At 47.1% G+C, this 23,263-nt stretch overlaps 2 protein-coding genes across 2 annotated transcripts in view; both read right to left on the bottom strand.

Annotated features, from left to right (window-relative positions):
- Positions 1 to 23,263, bottom strand: part of LOC138161849 (sialic acid-binding Ig-like lectin 13) — a 70,754-nt gene that overhangs the window by 28,020 nt on the left and 19,471 nt on the right. The window lies entirely within an intron of this gene.
- On the bottom strand, positions 16,161 to 22,891 carry LOC138161557 (sialic acid-binding Ig-like lectin 5). Its single transcript, XM_069088294.1, has 8 exons — positions 22,867 to 22,891; positions 22,436 to 22,750; positions 22,036 to 22,086; positions 20,128 to 20,388; positions 19,746 to 20,030; positions 19,544 to 19,643; positions 16,628 to 16,697; positions 16,161 to 16,483 (listed from the first exon to the last, which is right to left on the bottom strand). The coding sequence occupies exons 1-8, from the start codon at positions 22,889 to 22,891 to the stop codon at positions 16,283 to 16,285; spliced, it is 1,308 nt and encodes a 435-aa protein (XP_068944395.1). The 3' UTR covers positions 16,161 to 16,282.

The raw sequence follows: 23,263 nt of genomic DNA, 5'->3' as shown, positions 1-23,263 counted from the left end.
CACTTTCCACTTCTTATTCTATTCTCCTTCTCCCTTCTAAGTACCTGGTTACTGACATAGTCTTTTCCCTATAGGATGAATATTCTTGGATTCAAAGGATTCAGAGGAAAGAGAGACAGGATCCCATGTAATATATTGGCCGTGCACAGAGATAATCAGCCCAGGGAAGAATAAGGTTCTCAAGGCAATGATGGAGCATTATCTGAAAGGACAAATATACATGCAAATGGAGATGGGAAAATAAATACCACAAAGGTTCAAAGATGCAAGCAAGGATGGGGAAGAAAAGGAGGAGAGTGTGACTTACCACAAGGGGAGCTGGGCCTGCTCAGGGTCAGAGGGAGCGGAAGGTGGGGAGGGGTCTCCTAGCTCTGATGATCCATGTTCCGAGCTTTCTTCCCGTGCTGAAGCTGGAGGAAGAGGCAGGGACTGAGCGCTGAGGGAGAGACTTAAGTCAGGACTAGGCCCTGCAGTGTGACCCTGGATCTATGGACTTTTCATTCTTTGTCCGTTTTTGCTTTGGTTGTGGGTGAAATGAAGGCTGTCCTGTGTCAAGCATGCTTTATCACCTTTGGTGCTTGCACAGGAATCACTGTTCCCCCTGTAATTGCATCTGCAGTGACCTGGGAATGAGCCAGCTCAGAACTTCTGAGTGAAAAGTTCATGGAGCTAAAACACACAAAGCAGGGCCTGGGGAGGAGCTTGGCCAGGCCTGGGCTCGGCTTTGTGACTTCAAGGCTTGGGTTTGTGGGCTGGGAGTCTGAAGAGGCCCCTCAGTCTCCTCTCCCTCTGGAGGGCAGAGGGCCCCGCTCCTGCCACTGCTGCCTTTACAGAAGACAGAAAGTGCCCCCTCAGCTCCCTCCCCTCTGCATCTGCTGCCCTGCCTGCTTATCCAGGCACCCCCTTGGACAGAGCCTGCTATGGAGGTGCTGGGCACCCCTGACTAAAGCCGGTGGGGTCCTAGGCATGATCCCCATGGCCCTGGGAAAGCTTTGTATGAATCAGGGACCTCCCCAGAAATGGCGTCTCTGGGAAATGATTCCTGGGGAAACTCTGGGATTTCACAGGGAGTGATGGGGTTGGGGTGGAGAAACTGAGCCCATGAGGAAGAGAAGAGGCCTGCCACCATCCAGGGCAAAGATAGAATACAGCAGGGGGTCCTAGAAGGAGCAGGACCTCCCCCTCCCTGCACCCTAGCAAGAAACACACATTCACTTAAGGCACCAAGGGAGAGGGGGAGGCAGTGCTCAGAAACCTGGTGACCCTCATTACCCTGTTGGAGGGAACAGGGACTGTCAAGTCCAACCTCCTCATTTCAGATGGGGAAACTGAGGCCCAGGAACAGGCCCAAATGATTTCCCCAAAGTCACCCGGAGAGAAAATAGCACAAAAAAGGGAACGTGCCATCTGGGGTGGCCCTGGGTGCTCTGTGAACAGCTGAAGGTGCTCTCCCGGCCCGAGGCCAGGGCTCCTGGGGCTTTGGAGCATCCTAGGTAGCGGGTCCAGGCTTACAGACATCCTCCCTGCCTCCCTTCATCCTCAGGACTGCCCTCTCCATCCCCCAGTGAGGGGCCAGGAGAGAAGGTTCAGCCATGGGAGCTGGGCAGGTCTGTCCTGCCAGGGGCCCTGTATCCCCTGACCTCTCCCAAGCTGGCCCTAGACCCTGGCTCCTGTCCTCCAGCCCCAGAGCCCCCAGGGAAGCCCACCCTGTTTCAGAAGGAACAGGGACCTTCCTTCTCTGCACACTCACCCCCTTGTTTCCTCTCCAAACACCGATTTCCTGTTCCACCTTCTCCTACCCCAAGCCAAGGATGGAAGGACAGAGTCTGAGGCCTGGGGGTGACAGTGCCCAGGGAGCTCTACCCTCACCTCTTCCTCAGGGGTGCTACTGCCCAATCCCACCCAGGGCTATGGGGAGGGAGAGGGTGAGTGAAGGCAGATGGAGGGGGCTTAGGAGTGGGAACAGAGCTGGGCTGGGGGCCTCAGGGGCTCCTCCTTGGAGTGTCTGTAGCAGGGAGAGCCAGGCTGTAGAGCCTGGGGGAGGCCCTTGATGTGGGCTTTTCACCTGGGCATTAGAGGGGAAGTTGGGAGTCTGGGCTGGGGCTGAGCTGGGAGCAGGAAGGTGGTGCTGGCCCAGCTTCAGCTCCACTGAACAGCCCTGCATTGAGCATCTCCTGCACCCAAGCCTCCTCAGCCCCAGGGTTTAGATAGGACCCAGGTCCTGCCCTCACGGAGGGCACAGTCTGGCGGGGGGTTACCCCCTCCCACAGAGCTCTGGGATGGGCCAACTCACAGGGTGAGAAAGGTCTCAGAGATGGCCTCAAATGAAATTCCTTGGGAGGTGGCAGAGATGGCCCTTTGTCCTGGGCAGGGGGAGCCCAGGGGGCTCTGCTTAAGCCTGTCATGACAACTCTCCTTTCTATAGCTAAGGCTGAGGATGCAGGAAACAGACCTTGTCCCAGTGAAGCTTCACTGAAACCCAGGGAGGGAGGCCCTTGGGAGACTCTCTCTTTTATAAATGAATAAAATGAAATTTTAAGAAATGAGACACTAACAATTTATTAGCCTGTTGTCACCTTGGAGGAGGGTCTCACTGCTGGCCTGTGAAGCCCTACTTCCAGGCAGGGACCAGCCCTCTCACCCCAGACCACAGCCCAAGGCCCAGCCCAGTAGGTCAGCAGGCCTGGGGATGGGCCTCCAGGGGGAAAGTGTGTGAGGACCTAAAGGCCTGAGATGGGAGAGAAGAGGCTGAGAGGGCAGGTCAGGAGGAGGCCAGCCTGGCTGGGGCAGCTTGGGAAGGCTCCAGGCCCATGGAGATGCAGCTGAGAAACATGGCAGCCCCATGAGCTAACTCCATCCCAGACTACTGGAAAAGAGGCCTTGGGCCTGGAATGAAGGAGGGGGACAGTCCAGCTGGCCTGGCTCTGATCCACCACATGGGAGCTGGGATCACTTTTGGGCACCAGGATTCAGGAAGGACAGTTTTCCTCTGGGGCTCATTGAGAGGAGGGAGCCCAGGTAGGGAAAGGCCTTGAGATCATGTCATGGGCCAATCAGGGGAGGGGCCTGGGGCTGTTCAGAGAGAAAAGTGGAGACCCAGGGAGGTCCTGAGAGCTGTCTTCTAGTCCTGGAGGTTGGTCCTGTAGCTGGAGGGACAGACTTGACTTGCTGGGTCCCTGAGGGCAGAACTGGGGTCATTGAGTGCAAGGAGCATGAGGCAGGTCTGGGCTGGGTTGAAGGCAAAGACTGCCATCACAGGGATGACTGGGCTGCTTCTGGAGCTGGTGGCTACTCCCTCCCTAGAGGCTTCCTGTTAGAGGAACTGACACAATGTTGGCCACAGGTGGAAGAGCCAGGGGCCAGGGGGTAGGGAGTCAGGGGTGACCCCAGGGACCATTTCTGGGAAGAAGAATGAGAAGGGGTTTGCAGCAGTGATTGAGGGGCATGAGATGCCATGGACTTGGGGGTCAGACTTGTAATGGGAATGTAAATTTTAAAGATCTTCCCTGCCCCTAGGCTAAAGTGCACCTGAAGCCTGGGGAGGGAGGCTTGTTTTTCAGTAGATACTTTTTGATTGGCCAGTGGGTCCAAAAGGTTGTTACATTCTCTGGGCCAGGAGAAGGCTATATAAGCCCTGATGTGTAGCTTTGTTTTGGGACTCACTTTGAGAAGTGTTCTGTGATTTGATCTGAATTCTGGGAAGCCGTTGTTGAGAGTCCCCCGGCTTTGAAAAACCCAGAATGTGGAAACCCAGATGTTGACTGGGTATGGATGTAATGGTTGGACAGTTTGGAAATCTGTCTACTTGATGTTTCTGTCTTGATAATTATGCCTGTATACTTTGAGGTTCAGGGTGCTGACCTTTTCTCCTGAACAAGGTAAACGATATATGTCTGACTGATTAAAGTAAGCTTGTTAACCCATTTTGAGTTGCTTTCCTTTAACAAAGCAGATCCAAGAACTTGTGGGAGCTGCAAACCCTGAGGACGCTTGGGGTGCTTGCTGCTACAAGACTCACCTGGTGTAATAGAGCCAGGTGAAGCCATAGGTGAGGAGAAAGCTGGCCCCCATGAGGGCTCCCAAACCTTGGGTGTAGGAGAAGAAGAAGGAGGAGGAAAAGGAGAAGGAGGAGGAGAAGAAGAAGAAGAAGAAGGAGAAGAAATGAAGAAGGAGAAGGAGAAATGAAGAAGAAGGAGGAGGAGGAGGAGGAGAAATAAAATCCTTACCGTCCAGGGGTTTACAATCTAATAGAATAACCTACACACAGGGACTTCCAAGCCAGGAAGATGTGTTTTGGTGAGAGGAACCATAGGGATGCTGAGTGTGATTAATTATAGGGCTATTGAGCGACATGATCTTTCCAGGCATAGGAATGTAGTCTTACCTCCTTCCAAGTCAAGTCAAGTCAAGAAGCACTGATTAAGCACCTGTCTTGTGCCAGGTGCTATGTTAAGAGTGCTGGTAGTATAAAAAATATGAAAGGAAGGAAGGAAGGAAGGAAGGAAGGAAGGAAGGAAGGAAGGAAGAAAACAGGAAAGAAAGAAGAAGAAAAGGAAACAAGGAAGGAAGGAAGAGAAAAAAAGCAAAATAAGGAAATACAGAAGGAGGAAAGGAAAGAAAAAAGAAGGAAAGAAAGGAAAGAAGGAAGGAAGGAGGGAAGGAAGGAAGGAAAAAGAAAGACAATTTCTGTCCTCAAGAAGCTTTTTCCACTTGTGATTTCTTTTCACCTGAGAAATTTTTATGTGTCCCCTGGTTTGTAGGTATATAAAATAGTTGTGCAAATAAGAAATTTAGTCATAATAAAACATAAAGCAATTTATTTTAAAACAATTCTTTGTTATACATATACTTTTACCATTTATTAAAGAGGAAAGCAAATTTGCATACTAATGAGATTGTACTTCTTTATATTTACATAAAGAATTAGATATTGGCTGATTATTTGATACAGAAAGTTGTAGGTCATTAATATTTTTCAGACTACAGATATTTTGAGTTTAGAACCGTCAAAGTTGAATACACTGCTTTGCATAAATACGTAGTACAAAATGGCAGAAGTATGTTTAGAATCTTTTCAGAAATTGTTAGAAATTCTGTCCTAATCCCAAGTCAAAATTCATTTAATCAATGATTTTTTAGGAAAATCAAGTTTTAAACCTGTGCCCTTTGATAATTGGGCAAACTCTTCTTGAATTTTTATTGGTAGATGACTGACATTTTTTATTTTAAATTCGTGTGGTTTATGAACCCAACTTAATTTTTTAGAATCAAAATTTGAAGGGAAATATGCTGAAACTGTGTCTTCAGGCACTTCAGATGATTGATTATAACTCTTACAATTAAATATTTGGGAAGGTTGTTTTCAATAATATATGTATAAACATGTCTAAAGAATCATTTTCCACCCTCTTCTTCCAAATGAACTTTTTAGTAAATTTTCAATTTTATATTTTAACATAAATATGTTATAATTTTTTCCTTCAAGCAATATGTTTAAATCATTGAGTTTTTTCAAAAATGTCCAATAAATAACAGGTCTGAAAGCCACAATGCATTATGAACAAATTTAACACAATCAGATTTCTGCTCAGTCAAAAATATAACAACTTCATCTTTCAATTTCAATAATCTGCCTAAACTTCGCTGTTGTGAGAGGGCATATTAATTTGACATATTTTCTTTTTCTTTTCAGTTTAGGCACACTAGAACCTGGTAGTGGAGACTGCTGCATTGTCATTAGCATTTTTACGTCTTCTGTCTAAATTTAGCCACTTGCCCATAACTGAAAATTATTTTTGTGCTAAAATAAAATCAAAATTGCTAATAGTTTAGCAAATAAATATTAGCTTTGATTTATGAAATTACATTTGTTTAGGCTTAATGTAAAAAAAATTGATATTCACACTTACATAGACAGACAGTGGTGATGGTGCAGAAAAATTAAAGGGCTTTCATCTTTACTTGCTGCAAACACTTATGTTTCTGTAAAAGAAGGAGATAATAGCAATTTTAAAAATCAAACATTCTAACACCATAGGATCCAGGCATATACTAATCTGATACTTGCATGCTGAGGAATGACAGTAGGCAGATTTTGAAAGTCTTCATTTTGTGTAATTAAAATGTTATGTTTCTGTAAGAGGAGAAAACTTTGTACATACAGTAAAAACACTGCAATGCATAAACTCCAACAGTCTTGGATTTAAACTGAGGTGTTTGTGGCAGCGTTTAGCCTGTGCAAAACAAAATGTGCTTGTGTGTTCAGAACCAAGGTTGCAGGGAAGTCACACAACGCAAAGGCTGCCAGAATCACCTCCCATCCATGACGCCTTTGATTCTGAATCAATTTTTCGTCATTGCGCAATCAGAAAACTTTCGCTTTTGCCAAATTTTCTGGATGCCAACCTATGGGATAGCAACCCACCATTTAAGAAGGAAGACAAATGTAAAAGGAAGCTGAAAAGAGAGTGAGGGCAGAGGAAGCTATGGCTATGTGTGTGGGGGGGGGTGAGGGAGTGGGGGGCATGGACCCAGAGAGTACAGGGGTGAAGAGAGAAAAGCAGGAAAAAAGCATGCAGAGTTAGAGAAGGGACATGTGGATGTGGATGAGATGGTGAGGGAAGGAAAAGAGGAGGGGGAAAGTCAGAGAATATCCCTCACATAACCTTGGATTAAAGTTGGGAGAACTCAGCAGCATAAACCCAATGGAGAAGGAAAAGGGCTTGGGCTGGGGGAAAGAGTTTGAGGTCTTGGTTTCATAGGTTTTTGAGGGGAGAGATAAACTAACTCTTACTTGTGCCACTGTAATGGGAATGTAAATTTTAAAGATCTTCCCTGCCCCTAGGCTAAAGTGAACCTGGAGCCTGGGGTGGGAGGCTTGTTTTTCAGTAGATACTTTTTGATTGGCCAGTGGGTCAATAAGGTTGTTACATTCTCTGAGCCAGGAGAAGGCTATATAAGCCCTGATGTGCAGCTTTGTTTTGGGGCTCACTTTGAGAAGTGTTCCGAGATTTGATGAAACTCTGGGCTAGCCGTTGTCCAGAGCCCCCCGGCTTTGAAAAACCCAGATGTTGAAACCCAGATGTTGATTTGGTATAGATGTAATGATTGGACAGTTTGGAAATCTGTCTACTTGATCTGTTTCTCTGACTTGATAATTCTGTCTGTGTATTCTGAAGTTCTGGGTGCTGACCTTTTCCCCCTGAACAAGGTAAACGATATATGTCTGACTGATTAAAGTAAGCCTGTTAACCCATTTTGAGTTGCTTTCCTTTATCAAAGCAGATCCAAGAACCTGTGTGAGCAGCCACCCTGGGGACGCTGGGGTGCTTGCTGCTACAGCTACCTTAGGGTTTCATCTCTCCATGTCACATCCAAATCATCTCCAAGTGATGAGTAAGACTTTGAAGTTAACCTGCCCACCCCATTTGAAGTTATCAGTAATGCTGGGTATCCTGCTGATCTTATGGCGGATGTTTAGGATTTGTCTTAGGTTTATTCACCTTAGGACCAGCAGATCCTGGCAGCAGTGCCCAGATGGCTTCTCTGATTTAGCAGAAAGTTTCAGGATGTGAATTTTGGTTAATATGAGATTCAGTTTGCAAAGTATGCCCCTTTGATCTACTGATGGTATATACCTGACAAAAGGTTTCCTTTGAGGTCTTCTTGCTGTTTCCCCTTTAGGCTGGTGAATTATATGCACTCTACAAAATGGGGCTGCCTGGTCGGGGGCACCAGAATGAGATACACTTTTAACACACACTTCCATCTCCATCCCACTTTTATTCTCTGCACTCTTCCCTATCTCCTTCGGTTGGTGGACTACTATCTTCCTTGCAGCCTAGAGTAGTTCTTCCCTAAATGGTATTGAACTCCTCTAGGAACTTAATTGGCTCAGGGGACAATTAAACATATTAGAAGGAAACTAGCTACTGCCACCCCCTCCTTCCAGCTGCTCAGCTTTGCTTCAGGCTTTCTGCAGTTCACATTTTCTCCAGGAGATGGAGCCCGGCTACCCTGTGTAAGGCTACATTCCCCACTAGGCAGGCACAGGCAGGGAAACCCTGCTGATTGCCCAGGGACAGCCTTCCCCAGATGATCTTTTCACTCCTTCCCCACCTAGAAGCAACCTCCCTGCCATCAAAACTACTCTGCTGTTATGTGCTCCATAGCTGACAGCCCAAGGACCACTGGGTGCTGTCTCTCCCAGGTAGAATGTGATCAGTTTGAGAGAAGCATCTATCCTGGCACAATGGAATTCCTTAGCAGATGATTTTTCATCCACACATTAAGCCTTCCATCCATCCCTCCCTCCCTCCCTCCCTCCCTCCATCCATCCATCACATGAATCCCTCCATCCATCCATCCATCCATCCATCCATCCATCCATCCATCCATCCATCCATCCATCCATCCATCTTTCCATGCATGCATCCTTCCATCCAACCAGGGGGACCACAGAAAGGAAGACAGGACTCAGGTCAGAAATAGCCACCCATGGGCACAGTGGTTTCCGTGTGCTGTTGCTTCAGCTTGGGCTCTCTTCCAAGCTTGCTGCTAATGGTGCCTGTCTACCCTGAGTGCAGAGGATACTTTCGGGGCTCACCACCAGCCATGCCTGCCCAGCCTGGGTATAGAAGATTGGCTCAGCCCTCCATCCACCCTGGCACTCTCTTCTCCCAGGCTGGGCTGTGCCTTTCTGTGTTGGGTTTGGTCCCTCAGATCCACACGTCACATCATGTCCTCTGTGATAAAGATCTCTGGGTTCCTGAAGCACAAGGATGACAGGACATGCTGCGGCATCATTGAATTTTAGATCTAGAAGAGGAAAGGGTCCCATGGAAGGCACCTTAGAGGTCATCCAGCTCAACCCCCTGCCTTTGACAGATGAGGAAACTGAAGCCTCAGAGAGGGGGATTTGCCCAAGGTCATACAGCTGACAAGTGGCTGAACTGAAATCAGAAGCCTGTTCTTTCTGACCCCAAATGGGGGGCCCTTTCCACCACAGGACTCCCCAGGTCCATAATTCCCCACACTGAGCTTTGGAGCTTTTCACAGGGCAGCTCACTCACTCCAAGGCCGAGACATCTAAGCTCCCAGTTCCACTGATTTAGAGCCTGAAGGGCCTTAGCAGATCACCTAGGTCAGGCCTGCCTCATTTTACAGATGAGGAAACTGAGGTTTTGAGGGTGGAGGCATTTGCCTCAGGGCATATCCAGGCAGTGAGTGACAGACTAGGTCCTGTGACTTCCAACCCCTGACACTGCCCTGTCTACCTGGATCAAAGCATCCTGGAAATAAAAGCAGTTAGCCTTCAGAGAATGAGTTAGTCAGGCAGTGTTTTTTAAGTCCCTACTGTGTGCCAGGTGCTATGTAAGCACACAGTGGGAATACAGGGAAAGGCAAAAAATGCTAATGAGGGAGACAGCATGCAAATGCCCATGTCCAAAGCAGACCCACACAGGACACATGGGGGATGGGCTCAGAGGGAAGGCCCTGAGACTCACTTTACAAAGAGCTCTCCAGGTATAATCTCATGAGATTCTCACAACTCTCTTAACTGAAGTGGCTGCTGTTATTGTTCCAGTTTTACAGAAAAGGAAACTGAGGGTCCCAGAGGTTAAGGGACTTGTCCTGAGGCACCAGCTATGCAGCCCCTGAGGCAGGGGTCATACACAGGGCTTCCCCACTCCAAGTCCAACCCCCTATTCATCCCTTAGGCATCACTACATGCCCCAGAGAGATGTCTTCCTCACACAGGGCCTCCTGACTCCAAGTCCAACCCCCTATTCATCCCTTAGGCATCACTACATGCCCCAGAGAGATGGCTTCCTCACACATGGCCTTGGGAACTTTGAGTGACAACCCACTTGAAGGTCAAGAACTTTAACTCAAGACCCAGATGGCTCCTGCCTGTGTCAGTGGATCCCTGGTTGGAAAAAGGGCGAGGCTTCTGCTGGTCTTTGTTGTCCTGCTGTGGAACAGTCTCCAGGCCATTGAGGCTGGTGTCTATTGGGGACTAGAGGGGCCTGTGATTTTCTTTCCCTGACTCTTTAAGATATTCAAAGAGTTAGGAGAGAGAACACATAGACATGGGAACCTACATAGTCTTCGTTTTTCTGTTTCCAGGTGAAGTAAGACGAAAAAAAGCCTGGGTTGCCCTATTTGGTTGCTGGGTCTGAACAAGTTTATGGCCAAGAATGAACCAGGGGTTAAAAAACCAGGAGGCTTCTAGTGATAGGTCAGGTGGAGGGGGACTGAACTTACCTCACTGGTACTGAGGCTCCTGACTACCTCTCGTGTCTCCTTCCTTCAACAAGAATTGTTCTGGTTGTGCTGGACTGGGAGTCAGGAAGTTCTGAGTTCATATTTTGCCTTAGACACTCGTTAGCTGTGTGGTCCTGTACAAGTCATATAACTTCTATCTATCTCTATATCTTCAATAGGAAAAACAATAATGCCTACCTCACATAGTGGTGAAGATCAAAAGAAATTTTATGTGTATATACATACATACAGATCGGTGTATCTATAAATCTGTATTATTTATCTATCTTATATCCTTCCATATATCTCTATCTATCTATAAATCAATCTATCTGTCTGTCTGTCTGTCTATCTATCTATCAACACATTATAACCCTGAGGCAAGAGAAAGGGCTGTTTTTCCCAACTGGCCAGTTCCAGCTGGTCCTCAGTGGGACAGCTCCTGTTTCTGCTCACAGAGATTGTTAGATGTCCCTTGTTCTGTAACAGGACCATGACAGCAGGGAAGTGACGTTATCCCATGCAATTGAATTGAATTGAAGTGAGGGAGAGCTATACAAAATCACCAGCCTCACTTTCTCCTCCAGAGCCATCTGAGGCCAGTGGCAGGACATAGATCATGAGCACTGGGGTTGGCCCAGGGTACAGTGGGAGACCTTGGCTTTTTTAAGCCAAGGTATTTAACAGGTCTCAGTTTGACTGAGGCAACACACATACAGTGACTCAACAATAAGTAAGAAATGAAGTAAAAGATAGTCTAGTTTTTTTTAATCAAATGCTTTATTCATTTCTAGTTTACATCATGCATTTCTGCACAATTTTGAGTTACAAATTTTCTCCTGGTTTTTCCCCTACCCACCACCTGAAAATATCCCCTTGTCCAGTCGGCTCTCTTCCATATCTTCTTCCATACCCCCTCCAACTTTTCAGGAGGGCACAGTGGCTATCTATGCCCCAGGGCCTGTATGTCTTATTTCCCAGTTATATGTAAAGTAATATTAATAATAGTATATATATATATATATATATATATATTACACATTTGATTTTAAAACTTTCAGTTGCAGATTCATTCCCTTCCTCCCTTGTCACCCTCCCTTACTGGGAAGATAAGCAATTTAGTATAGGTTATACATGTGTAGCTATGCAAAACATGTCCATAGTGGATATATTGTAAAAGACTGACTAGATTTCCCTCCCTCCTATCCCACCTCCTACTTGATCTATTCCCTACTTTAATCCTGTCCCTTTTCAAAAGTGGGTGCTTCTAACTTCCCTCCCCCCAAGCCTGCCCTCCCTTTCATCATCCCCCCTCTTATCCCCTTCCCCCCTACTCTCCTGGAGGGTGAGATACCCTATTTAGTGTGTATGTCATTCCCTCCCTGAGCCAAATTCAATGAGAATAAAGTTGACCCATTCCCTTTTCCCTTCCTATTCTTCCCCTCCATTGTAACCATTTTCCCTTGACTCTTCTATATGAGATCGTTTACCCCATTCTGTCTCTCCCCATCTCCTCTCATTATATTCCTCTCTCACCTCTTAATTTCACCTTTTAAGTATCATCCCTTCCTATTAAATTGATCCTGTGTCCTCTATCTATGTATAACTATAAACATATATACACACATCTTTTGCCATTTGAGTTAATGTATTTTTTAAGGCATTGTTTTCTTCAGTCAGAAGAAACTCATTTCATAAATTTCTTGCATTCTTCTCATTTCTCTTCCCAATTTTTCCTCCACTTATCTTATTTGATTTTCAAAACCCTTCTTAAGGTCCTCTATGGCCTGTAACCAGCTAGTATTTTTCTTGGAAGCTTTTGGTGCAGGAGTTCTGACTTCACTGTCTTCCACCTGTTCCATGCTTTGATCCTTTGTGTCCCTCAAATAGGAGTGTAAAGTTGGATTGTTGTGCTTGCTTTGCTTCCTTTGCTTACTCATGTTGCCACTCAGTTACTTGAGTTTTGAGCTTTTAGCTACAGTAGAACTCTGCTACTAGAGAGGGGAGCTTTGTCCCAGATTGCTGGGGTTTTCTCAGCTGCTGTCTGTCTATCTATCTTTCGACTTATCGTTCTACCTAGCTATCTGAATCTCAGTTCAACTCATTCTCACATAGGTACAGTCTTCTACAGGTTTAAAAGGCCACTGCATCAGGTGGCAAAAAGAGACCTCACTTCACATTCAGGGGAATGGGGTTTGAATTTGGGCTCTGTCTCTTCCCAGCCTGGTGACCTCAGGGAAATTACATTTCCACCTTTGCTCTTCTGTTTCCGATTTGTTAAGTGAAAAGGTAGTAGCAGAAAATTTACTTGTCCCCACAGTCCTGTAAGAAATATGGTCAAGATTCTATTATCCTACAGAGGGGAAGTAACTCATGTGAGGTCACCCAGTAAGTCAGTTTCAGAGAAGAGACTTAAAGTTCTGTGTCTCCGTCCTGAGACGTTCCCTTTACCCTCTTTGATCTATCTGTCTGTCCACATCTTGCCTCCTGTAAGAGCCTGCAGGCATCTAGAAAAGCTAAAGCTGATGCCAACATAGAGGCAACGGGTCCACTGTAACAACCGTCTACAGGATTTCCAAAGAAGGGCATCAGTTGAACCCCCAGACCTGGATTGGTGTTTTGATGATCTGTGACTTCCTCAAGAACTGACTATGGGATGATGTGACGTAACCCAAGGATTTGGAATCAGAAAACACCTTGTGTGCTGTGAGAAGTGATTATTTCTCTCTTGTATTTATGAACTATCGTATTGGGAACAAGACTTTTCCCTTTTTATGATTCCTCATCCAGAAACCAGACGGTGTGGGAAACCTTTCTGAAGACTTTGTCCAGGCAGGATGGCTGAGATCTAATGAGACAGTAGAGGAAGTTCTAAGTTTGGGGTCTTGGTGCATTCCTGCCCATTGCGTGCTCAGAGAGGTCAATGGAAGTGTTGATTCTCTCTTTTGTCAGGTGGGTGATGTGGAAATGGAGAAGTCCCCTTGAGCAAGATTTTGGTGACCCAACTCATGTACCCCAAGACCCTCAGTGTGATGGAGCCCACCCTCCCATAGTGAGATTCCTTGTGTCCTTAATGTTAAGCAGTCATGGTTGATTGCCTCCCTAACCAACAGCTGCTCTTCCAAGGACATATAAGTTGGGAGCCCACTTCCATGAGGGGTCTTTGGATGAAGAGGAAGACAGCCAAATAACCATCCTTTTATTAAAATTCTGGCATTAGTATTAAATGATCAAGTTAACCAGTAATTTTGTCTCTTGAGTCTTTTTTTAAATACCACAATGACATCTAGGTATTTTACAAGTGCATGTGGAGAAACTGAGCAAGGGACATGAGTAGTTTTTGCAGGTCATAATGATAGCTGACATTTCTAGGTCTGTGTAGGCAGCCAGATGGTGCCATAGTGCCTAGAACACCGGACCTGGAGTCAGCAAGACTTGAGTTCAAATCCAGCCTCAGACTCTTCCCAGATGTGTGACCCTAAGCAAGTCACTTAACTTCTATTCGACTCAGTTTCCCCATCTGTAAAATGAGGATAATATTAACACCTGCCTCCCAGGGCTTTTGTAGTGATTAAATGAGAGAATATTTGTAAAGCTCTTGGGAAACCTTAAAGTGCCTTGTAAATGATAGCAACTACTGTCATGAGATATCTCACATTGGATCACTGGATTGTAGATTTAGAAGTGAAAACACCCCTAGGGATTTAATCTCCTCATTTACATCTGAAGAGACAGATGAAGCAGAGAGACATTAGGTAGTGGGATTCAAACTCAGGCCTGGATAGTCACCAAAATTTAGACACATGTGCTTTGGAAACCACATCTCCCTCATCCCTAAGCAGTGTTTGTGGTGCTATGGCAGCACCTGGGCATGGCCTGTTGAATGCAGAGTATCCCATTCCAGTTTCTGTATGTCTCCTCAGCCGAGGTCACCAGGTCATCCATGCCATTCCCATTGCACCTCTGAGGCAATGTGGAAGAGTGGAAGGAATGTTGGACACGGAGACAGAATTCAATTAAACAAAGATTTGTCACATATGAACTGTGGTGCAGACACTGGGGAGACAAAAGGAGTAAAACAGGGGCTGTCCTCGAGGAGCTTCCATTACCACAGGGTGGAAGAAGTGACACAATATATCAGTTCAGTCATTGCAAGGTAAATCTGGTGTAGAGTTGACCTCCTCACCAGGAAAACTTAGGTTCAAGTCATGGGATCATAGCTTTGGAGCCACATGCTACCTTCAAGATGATCCAGGGCCACTCATCTCTTTTAGAGGTGAATAAAATTCAAGCTGGGCAGTATAAGAGATTTGTGCAAAGTCTCAAGGGTAAGAAGTGATAAGGTAGAATTTGAACCCAGATCCTACAATTCCAGCGCTACTGCTGTCCTGTCTCCTGCCTCAAATAGTTTTGTGATTCTAGGCATGGCACTTAGGCAATTAAAGTAACTAAGTCTTTAAGGCTAAAAGTACTGATATGCATTGATAGAGGGAGTTCCCTATGCAAGTAAAATCATACGAGAGACAAACAGATATACAGAGACAAAAATATAGTCAGAGAGATGAAAAAAGATAGAAGGGAGTGGAGAAAAGAGGAGAAGAAAGAGAAAAAGAAAGAAAAGAGAGAGAGAGAGAGAGAGAGAGAGAGAGAGAGAGAGAGAGAGAGAAAGAGAAATATATATACATTAGTAAGTGAGAGTTTCAGTCCTAGCCTTATCCCTTCCTGGTTGTGTCATTTTGTGCTGTGCTGTACAGAGGGTAAAGTTCTGGACTCAGAGTCAGGAAGATCTGGGTTTATCTCCTCAGACATTTGCTACATGTGTGTATATTTTGAGAAAGTCACTGAATCTCTCTTGGTTTCAAATTCCTTATTCATTGAATTAGGGGGCTTGGCTCAGTAACATCTAAGGTCCTCACATGTCTGAATCTGTGATGCCATGTTTGTTTTTGACCCCAGTTTTCTCATGAGTGAAAAGAGGTTGGAAATACCCAAGCAATGAGCCAAGGACTTCCATCATAGGTACTTAGCCAATATTAAGCTAAAATGTTTGATGAAATACCTTACTACTGGGACTTAGCAGTACTTTTTTTCTATTTCTCTCTAATGTTCTTACATATTATGACACATTCACATCCCTGTGTTTGTGTGCTATTTCCTTGCTAGACTGGAAGCTGAATGGGAGCAGGGAATTTGTTTTATCCATATCCTGTGTCTCCCCCACTGCATCATATAAAATTAAAAATTCTGGAGACTGTAGCTCTAATCATGGAGGCAGCCTGGTTTAGTAAAGAGACAGAAAAGATGCTCTGTCAAGGGAGTCCAAGGGACTGAGCTTTTTTATCCAGCTGAGAGGCTGTACCATGTGAAGAGCTAACACTGTTCAGTAGCAGAGTGACCCAGCCTCACCGTGCACTGGACCAGCACAGCAACAAGGCCAGGAATCCAGCACACATGCCACGCTCAGCAGTGAACTTTGCAAGGACATTTCAGGAGAGATCAAAGTGGGTGGGGTGCTGCCACTTCAGAGCTGTAAGTTGCCTTGGCCTTGTGTCCCCTGTACATCTGCCTCATTAAATTCACTAATAATTGGTGCTGACTCTCTCCACCCATACAGCCACACATTCCCCAGGTTTTGGGGAGGGAGGTTTTGGAATTCTTGTTCTTGTTAATGCCTTTTGAATGTTATTGGGAAGCACACTGATGGGGGCTCAGAAGTTCGGGGTTTAGAGATATGGTGGCCCAGGAACATGACCTCTAGAGCCCAAGGTATAGCAGATGACTCTGAGGATCCCACTCAGTGAAGAGGAGCCTGAGTTTGGGGAAGGGGCCACTACACTGGGCTTGTGTTTCATCCCATTACTCCACTGAACTTTTCATTAACATGGGGAATGCGTGGTATCCAAATCCATTTGGAGCAGGTGTTTAATACATGTTTGCAAAATGAATTATAATGGAGGGGAGGAAATGACTTTCAAAGCACCCAGTGTAGAACCAAGGCTGAGGCCTCAACAGTTGCTCAGTGGAACCTAATCTCTGAGTACTCAGTGAGGGGGTCAGTGGATCCATGGTCTTCTCCAGCTTTCACTCCTTGGAAGTTGAGGCAGGCGTAATGTAGCTCATCTGGTCCATCCTCTGGAGCTGCTGGGGTTGGGACTGTGTCTGCAGCTGGTGGAATGGGATCCAGGGACAGGCCCCCACAGGATGGCCCCTTGGGATCCTGGAGGAAGGGCAAAGGGGGGTTCGGTCAAAGCAGGTCCCCAGCATGGGGAGAGGAGTAGAAGGTGGGGGAGGTGGCCTTGGGGCAGGGAGGGAGTTGGGGACTGAGAGAGCTGGGGGAGCCCCTAGGGCTGGCATTCTCTACCTCTGCTCCCCCCATGGATGCTGCTGCTGCTGCTGCCGCTGCCACTGGCTTCTTCCTCAGCATCTTCACCCTGAGGAGGCAGAAAAGCAGAGTTGGTGCAGGGGAGAGAACCTTGGACCTGGATCCAGAGAAGTAGGGCCCTGTCACTCACTCTCTGCATGACCCTGGCTATATCATTGTCCCTCAATGGCCTCCTCTCTCTTAATTGTAAAATGAGGTAACCAGACTCCAGGGTCTGTAAGGTCCTTCCCCTGTGACATTCTCCTGTTCTATGATCTCCAAGCTCCAAATGCCACAAACCTATGAGCCACAGGACGGTCTAGGAAAGACCATAGGGCTGAGGATCAAGAGACTTGCATTTGCCCCTATTTCCCTCTGGGATCTTGGGTAAATCCCCTTCTCACTGTAGGCCTCAGTTTCCTCATCTGTGAAATGAAAGGCTGGGATGAAAATTGTCTCTAAGCTCTCTTCCCTATCTACATCCTGAGATCCTATGGGATAATACTGTTCCCAATCATCAGTGGCTGAAAAATTCTGCTTTGCTTCCCAAATGGGTCCTCACTGGAGTAAGGCAATCCTCCTCCTCCTCCCCCATCAATTCTCTATCCCACTCACCACAGCAGCAATTCTAAACCTTCTCATCTCTTCTCTGGCACCTCATCCCTTACCCTCTCCACTGAGGACTGTATTTTACCCAAAAGATAGAGAGTGTTGCCTGAGAACCCTTTCTTTTCTCCTCTTCCTCTCCTCACATCTCTGAGAGATAACAGGAAATACCTTCGTCATCCCCCATCACTGAGATGTTTTCCATTCCTCCTACTTTACTCTGATCATTAATGAATGGGCTCTCCTTTTGGTCCAGGCTAAAGCCTCTGCCTGCACCCCATCTCTTCCTGCAGCAGATGCTCTCACTCTTCCCCTCTCCCTTGTTTGAAATCTCTGCTTGTCTACTGACTCCTGCCCCACTGCCAAGAAACATTTCTATGTTGTCCCCATCCTTATGAAATGGAAATCACTGATCACCTCCTGAAAGACATCCTAAAATGAAAACTCCCAGGAATATTATAACCAAATTCCAGAGCTCCAAGGTCAATGAGAAAATATTACAAGCAGGCAGAAAGAAACAGTCTATGTATTGTGGAACCACAGTCAGGATTATGCGAGAGTTACCTTCGACTGCTATAAAGGGCTGCTAGGTAAGAGAGTGGACAGTGTCACACCTGAACTCAGGAATACTCCTTTTGCTGAGTTCAAATCCAGGTTCAGACCCTTAGTAGGAGTGTGACCCTAGGCAAGACAGTTAACTCTGTTTTCCTCAGTTTCTTCATCTATCAAATGAGTTGGAGAAGGAAATGGAGAATCGTTCCAGTACTTTTACCAAGAAACCCCAAATGGGGAGGCTGTGGTTCTCTGTGTTGTTATGGCTTATTAACTTTTCTACTACTATCATGGAATTGGATTACTGGTTTTGAGTTTTGGTTTTTTGGTGTCTGAATAAATGTTTTGCTTCTATTCTTTATGTGGAGATTCTGTTATATTTTTTGATGGAGCACTTTGCCAGAATATTTATAGTCACAGTTGGTGATGTGACTATTACATTGGTGCTATGAGGACCTAGAGGTCCTCAAAGACAAACTCAAAGTTCCAAGGTATTGGTGTAAGAAGTCGCTATTCAACAAACAAGCCTGGGAAAAAAGGAAGGCATTCTAGCAAGAATGATGTATAGACCAAATCGCACCCCATATAGCAAGATCAGCTCAAAATGGATACAGGCATGGAAAAATTATTTGTTAAAATATATTGATAAGGGAAGAGTCTATGGAAGAGAGAGGATCATAGAAGGCAAAAATGGATATATTTGTATCGATGAAATTAAAAAGTTTTTCCACAAACTAAATTAATGAAGCTAATATTAGAAGGAAGGCAGGAAGCAGGAAAAAATACATCACTTTTCTTTGATAAAAGTCTTGTTTCTCAAATACATAAAGAACTGAGCCAAGAATTTGTAAAAACAAGAGACATTTTTCAATTGACAAATGGTCAAAGCATATAAACAGGCAGTTTTCAGAAGAAGAAATCAAAGCTTTCAATAGTCATATGAAAAGACGCTCGGTCATTAATCATTAGAGAAATGCATATTAAACAACTCAGAGGCCATGGGTGAAGTGGGGCCAAATGCAGGTGTGCCCTTCACTATCTGTGACAGTGAGTCCATCATTGAGCTTGGGGAATTGAAAGTGGGAGGGACGAGGGAAGGAAGGAACAATGTACTAGGGACCTACTGCATGCCATTCACTGTGTTTAAGACTTATAGATAGGACCCTATTTAATAATTATAATAATAGCGAATGTTCACATATCCCTTACTACATGTTAGGCACTGTAGCAAGTCCTTTATAGAGAGGATGCCATTAAATTATAATAATTTATATAGAGCCCTGGGAGTTAGGTGCTATTATTATGCCCATTTTACAGATGAGGAAGCCAAGGAAAACAGTTCAAAGTGACTTGCCCAGGTTTACACAATTCCAAATGTTTGAGCCTTGATTTGAACTCAGATCTTCGGGCTCTAGGCCCATCCCTCTATCCACTGCACCACCAGCCTCCTCATCTGATCCTGGAAGCTCCACCGGATCTGGAGTCTGGCCACTGGATTGTTCTAAATCATGACTGGACTGCACACCCGGCCATAAGGGTGACCTTGAGCGAGTCACGTCTCCTCTATGAGTCTGTTTGTTTTTTTAATCTATAAAAGAAGGGGATTGGCACTTCCCTTCTGATTCTCCAGCTCATAACCCTATGGATTCTGTGCCTGACACAGGGAGACACTGATATCTGAGGATTTCTGAGACGATAAAGCAGGCTGGCATTGCCAGGATTCCCCCATCCCCTCCTCATCCCAGCCCCCACACTCACAGAAGGAGGAGGCAGAGGGCCAGCAGACTTGTGGCACCAGCTCCACACAGGACACCCAGGATCAGAGCTTTTGGGAACACCTGAGACGGCGTGGGCCCATCTGGACAAGAAGCAAGTCTGGGGTGAATGTGGGCTGTGGCCTTATTGGGCCCACTGTCCTCTGGGCCCTCTGCCCGAGCTGCCTCCCTCCCCCACCCCTCACCTGGCAGTAGCTGGAACAGCAGGGTGTGGGTCCCTTGTGGGTTCTTCCCCTCACAGCTGACAGTGGTGTCAGGGACCCTGTCCACCTTCACCCTCAGGCTGCTGTTGGTCCAGGGCCCAGACCTGTTTGATATCACCTGGAAGGTGTCACTGCTACCATTGCCCTCCACAGGCCTACCCCCTACCCACCAGCGCAGGGAGGGGGCTGGCTCTGCTTGGACAGAACAGGTACAGGACAAGCCCTCCTGGACCCAAGAGCAAGAAGGGCTGAGCATCCTTGGGGGGTCTGTGGGAAGATACAGGAGACCCCCCTTAGTGGGTGACACTCTCCTTTTCCCACCAGGACCCAAGCACCCCATGGTGCCCAGCCCCCTCACACTCACACTGCACAGAGACCCTCAGGGAGGCCTGCTTGGAGCCCAGAGGGTGCTGAGCAAGGCAGGTGTAAGTCCCTCCATCTGCTGGCCCCAGGTGGGGCAGATCCAGAGGCAGGACTCCATCCTCTGAGGGCTGGGAAGAGGCCAAGGTTTGGTTCCCCAGGATCCAGCTCAGGGCAGCTGGGGGATTGCTGTTGGCAGCACAGAGCAGCTGGAGGGGCTGCCCCTCCTGCACCACAAGAGCTGAGCTGTTTCCTGGGATCAAATCTGAAAAAGATCAGGTGGTCCCAGCAGTGAGAACCTGGAGGGACTTCAGAGATCCCCTAGCCCCCACCTTCCCTGTGCCCAGCAGGTATCTGGGAGCTAGAATGCTGGTGTGACTTCACAAGATCACAGGAGGAAGGGGCACTGGAAGAGGACAGAACCCCAGGCAGGAATGGAATCCCCCAGTCCCAGCCCAGCCTGGGTTCCTGCGCCTTCTCCCTTCCCTTCCTCTCACCTGGCTGCTCCCCGGGGTCAGACAATGGAGGCTTCACCTCTCTGTCTTCCTGCTACCATCCCACATTCAGCCTTAGTCACGTTCCCTGCCTTTCCCTGGGATCAGGTTTTAGTTTATCTTTCCTTCCTTCCTTCCTTCCTTCCTTCCTTCCTTCCTTCCTTCCTTCCTTCCTTCCTTCCTTCCTTCCACTGCTCCTTTATTTCTTTTCTTTCTTTATTCTATCATTTTCATTCTTTTCCTTCTTAACTTCTTTTTTCCTTTTTTCTTTCTTCTCTCTTTATTTCTTTTTTCTTTTCCTTCCTAGTCCTAATTCTTTATTTCTCTCTTATTAAGTCATTGTTCCCGTTTTCTTTCTTTTTGGTTCTGTTCCTTTCTTTTACTTCCTTTCATTGTTTATTTTTTCAATCTGCTGTTCTGTCCTTTTTTCTTCCTCTTTTATTCTGCTCTACCTTTGTTTTATTCTCTCTCTCTCTCTCTTTCTCTCTCTCTCTCTCTCTCTCTCTCTCTCTCTCTCTCTCTCTCTCTCTCTCTCTCTCTCTCTCTCCCTTTCTCTCTCTCTCTCTCATTTATCAATTTAAGTTAAAATAATGTGGAAGACAGAAACAGCAAAACAAACTTTCAGGAGACTGAAATATATGCACTATGAGCCTAGGAATCTTATTTCATAAAAGGCCAATGTAACTACCCCTAGCTTCCAGTTCCCCACACCCAGCAGTCCTGTGGCTACAAGGCAGACACTGCACCTGCCCTGACTGAGGCTAAAGGCTCAGCCTGGATGGCCAGATTCCTGTCCCCCACATACAGCAGCCCCCAGACCCATCCCCCACAGCTTCTTCTTACATAAGCCCCTCAGACCCCCCCAGCCAAATCAGTGCACCAGGGAGAAACAGCTCCCCAACTGGCCTGGCGTGTAGACAGCCAGGTCAGCTTGCCCAAAACGGAAACCTTTCAAAGTCCAGTGGACAGAGCCCTGGCCTGGGAACTGGACCCCAGGGTGGGCCTTCTCCCTCTCAGCCCAAGCCTGGTGCAGGGGAGAGGTCACTCACTACCTTTAGGCTCCACATTTAAAGGTCACACCTCTCTGGTGTTGGGGCCCTGTGTCAACTAGGCCAGGCCTCTTCACAGCTCTGAGCCTCAGCTTTCTGATCTGGGAATGGGGATGAAAACCCTCCCACTGGTTACCTCCTCGTGCTGTGGGGAAGAAAATGGTGTCTAACTTTTAAAGTCATGAGTAAATGAGACCTAGTGTCATTCCAAGAGGAGGCTCAGCCCAGGACAAAGAGAACCTGGGCATGGAGAGGGAGAGCCTCTGTGTTTCCTGTTTCCCTCCTCCCTTGGCATCAATGCCCACCCTCAGAGTAGAAGCTGAAGCACCTGGGTCCCCTCCCTGCCCTCACCCTGGGGCTCTGCTATACCTGATGTCCTGTTGTCCTGGGCCATGGTGATGGTCACATTCTGCACAGCATCTGCAACAGAAGGACCAGGCTGGGTGTGGCTGTGGCTCTCTGCCCGGCCCAGCATCAGGCAGGGAAGAGATTCAATTCGAGAACCACAGAACATCAGGGTGTGAGGGAGCTCAGAGGCCATCTAGGCTAACACTACCTGACTGACATTGGCACATGAAAGCACAGAGACTGACAGAGAGATAAAATAGGAAACCCCAGCCTGTGTCACTGCTGAGAGGCAGCTTTCGCTGACCTGCCCAGGAAAAAAGCATCTGTTTCCCAACCTTGGACCACCACCCTGGGCTCTCAGTGTACCCCTCCCTCAAGCCCTCCCTTGGGGGAAGCAGGCTGCCTCCCCCCCAGCACTCACAGGACACATTGAGTTGGATGGTTCTCTCTGAGCTCAGTTGGCCTCCAGGAAGGGTCACCTGACAGGTGAGGTTGGTGCCATGATGCTGGGGCCCAGGGATGAAGGAGACCTCTGAAGAATGGGGGTGCCCAGAGCTTTGTGGCTTGGAGGAGAAGGCAGCCCCTGTCCAGGAGAATGTGAGGGGCCTGTTTTCCCCACAGGCCCTAGGAAAGGTACAGTTCACAGTCACTGGGCTCCTTGACTCCAGCACCTCTGGAATAGAGATGTCTGGTTTCTGGATCAAGTCTGGAGAGGAGACAGACAGTGAGCCCTGGGCTGGGGAGGGGAATTAGGCCTCAAGTGTCCTCCCAGACTCTGGTACCTCCCCCACCCTTAAGGTTCCTTCTGTGTTCCCCTCATAGTCTGATCCCATTCAGGGCCCTGCTCCTCACCAGCCTTCTGGGCATCCCCTGTCATCCTCAGGCCCCATGTCACTCATAGATTTTAGGACAAGAAGAAATTGTATCAAACACCATAGAGAACAAGCCCTTCACTTTTCATGAGGGGAAATTGAGTCCCAGAGAGGGAGTGGAAAATTATCTGGTAAAATGCCCCAGAGAGTCAGTCAGAAATCTGGGGTTTCAACCTCCTTCCTTTGGCGGCAGCTCTAGAGTTCTTTCCAACCTAACCATGGCCTCCTTAAGCATGGCCTGGGGTCCTGGTTTCTCCCAAAGAGGACCTACCACGTTCCCTCCCCTTTGCAGCTCTGGAGCCTCAGGTGGGGTCTTCACCCCTCCCCTGGCTGCCCCTCCCCCTGAGTGCGGTCCCCACCTGTCCCCATGTACTCTC

This window comes from Petaurus breviceps, unplaced genomic scaffold (genome assembly GCF_028583685.1).
Source record: "Petaurus breviceps papuanus isolate PSGF00001 unplaced genomic scaffold, PetGlider_PUasm1.0 185, whole genome shotgun sequence".
NCBI lineage: Eukaryota > Metazoa > Chordata > Mammalia > Diprotodontia > Petauridae > Petaurus > Petaurus breviceps.
Note: the sequence above shows the minus strand (reverse complement) of the source record. Positions and strands in the feature narration are given on the sequence as shown.

Bases quoted from the DNA above. Each gene is read 5' to 3' on its own strand.
- LOC138161557 (XM_069088294.1), bottom strand. From the start codon at position 22,891: ATGACAGGGGATGCCCAGAAGGCTG. The intron at 22,751-22,866 runs GTGAGGAGCAGG...TCCCCTCCCCAG, and splicing joins AGGGGATGCCCAGAAGGCTG to CCCAGGGCTCACTGTCTGTC. The intron at 22,087-22,435 runs GTGAGTGCTGGG...CTTCTGTTGCAG, and splicing joins CATCCAACTCAATGTGTCCT to ATGCTGTGCAGAATGTGACC.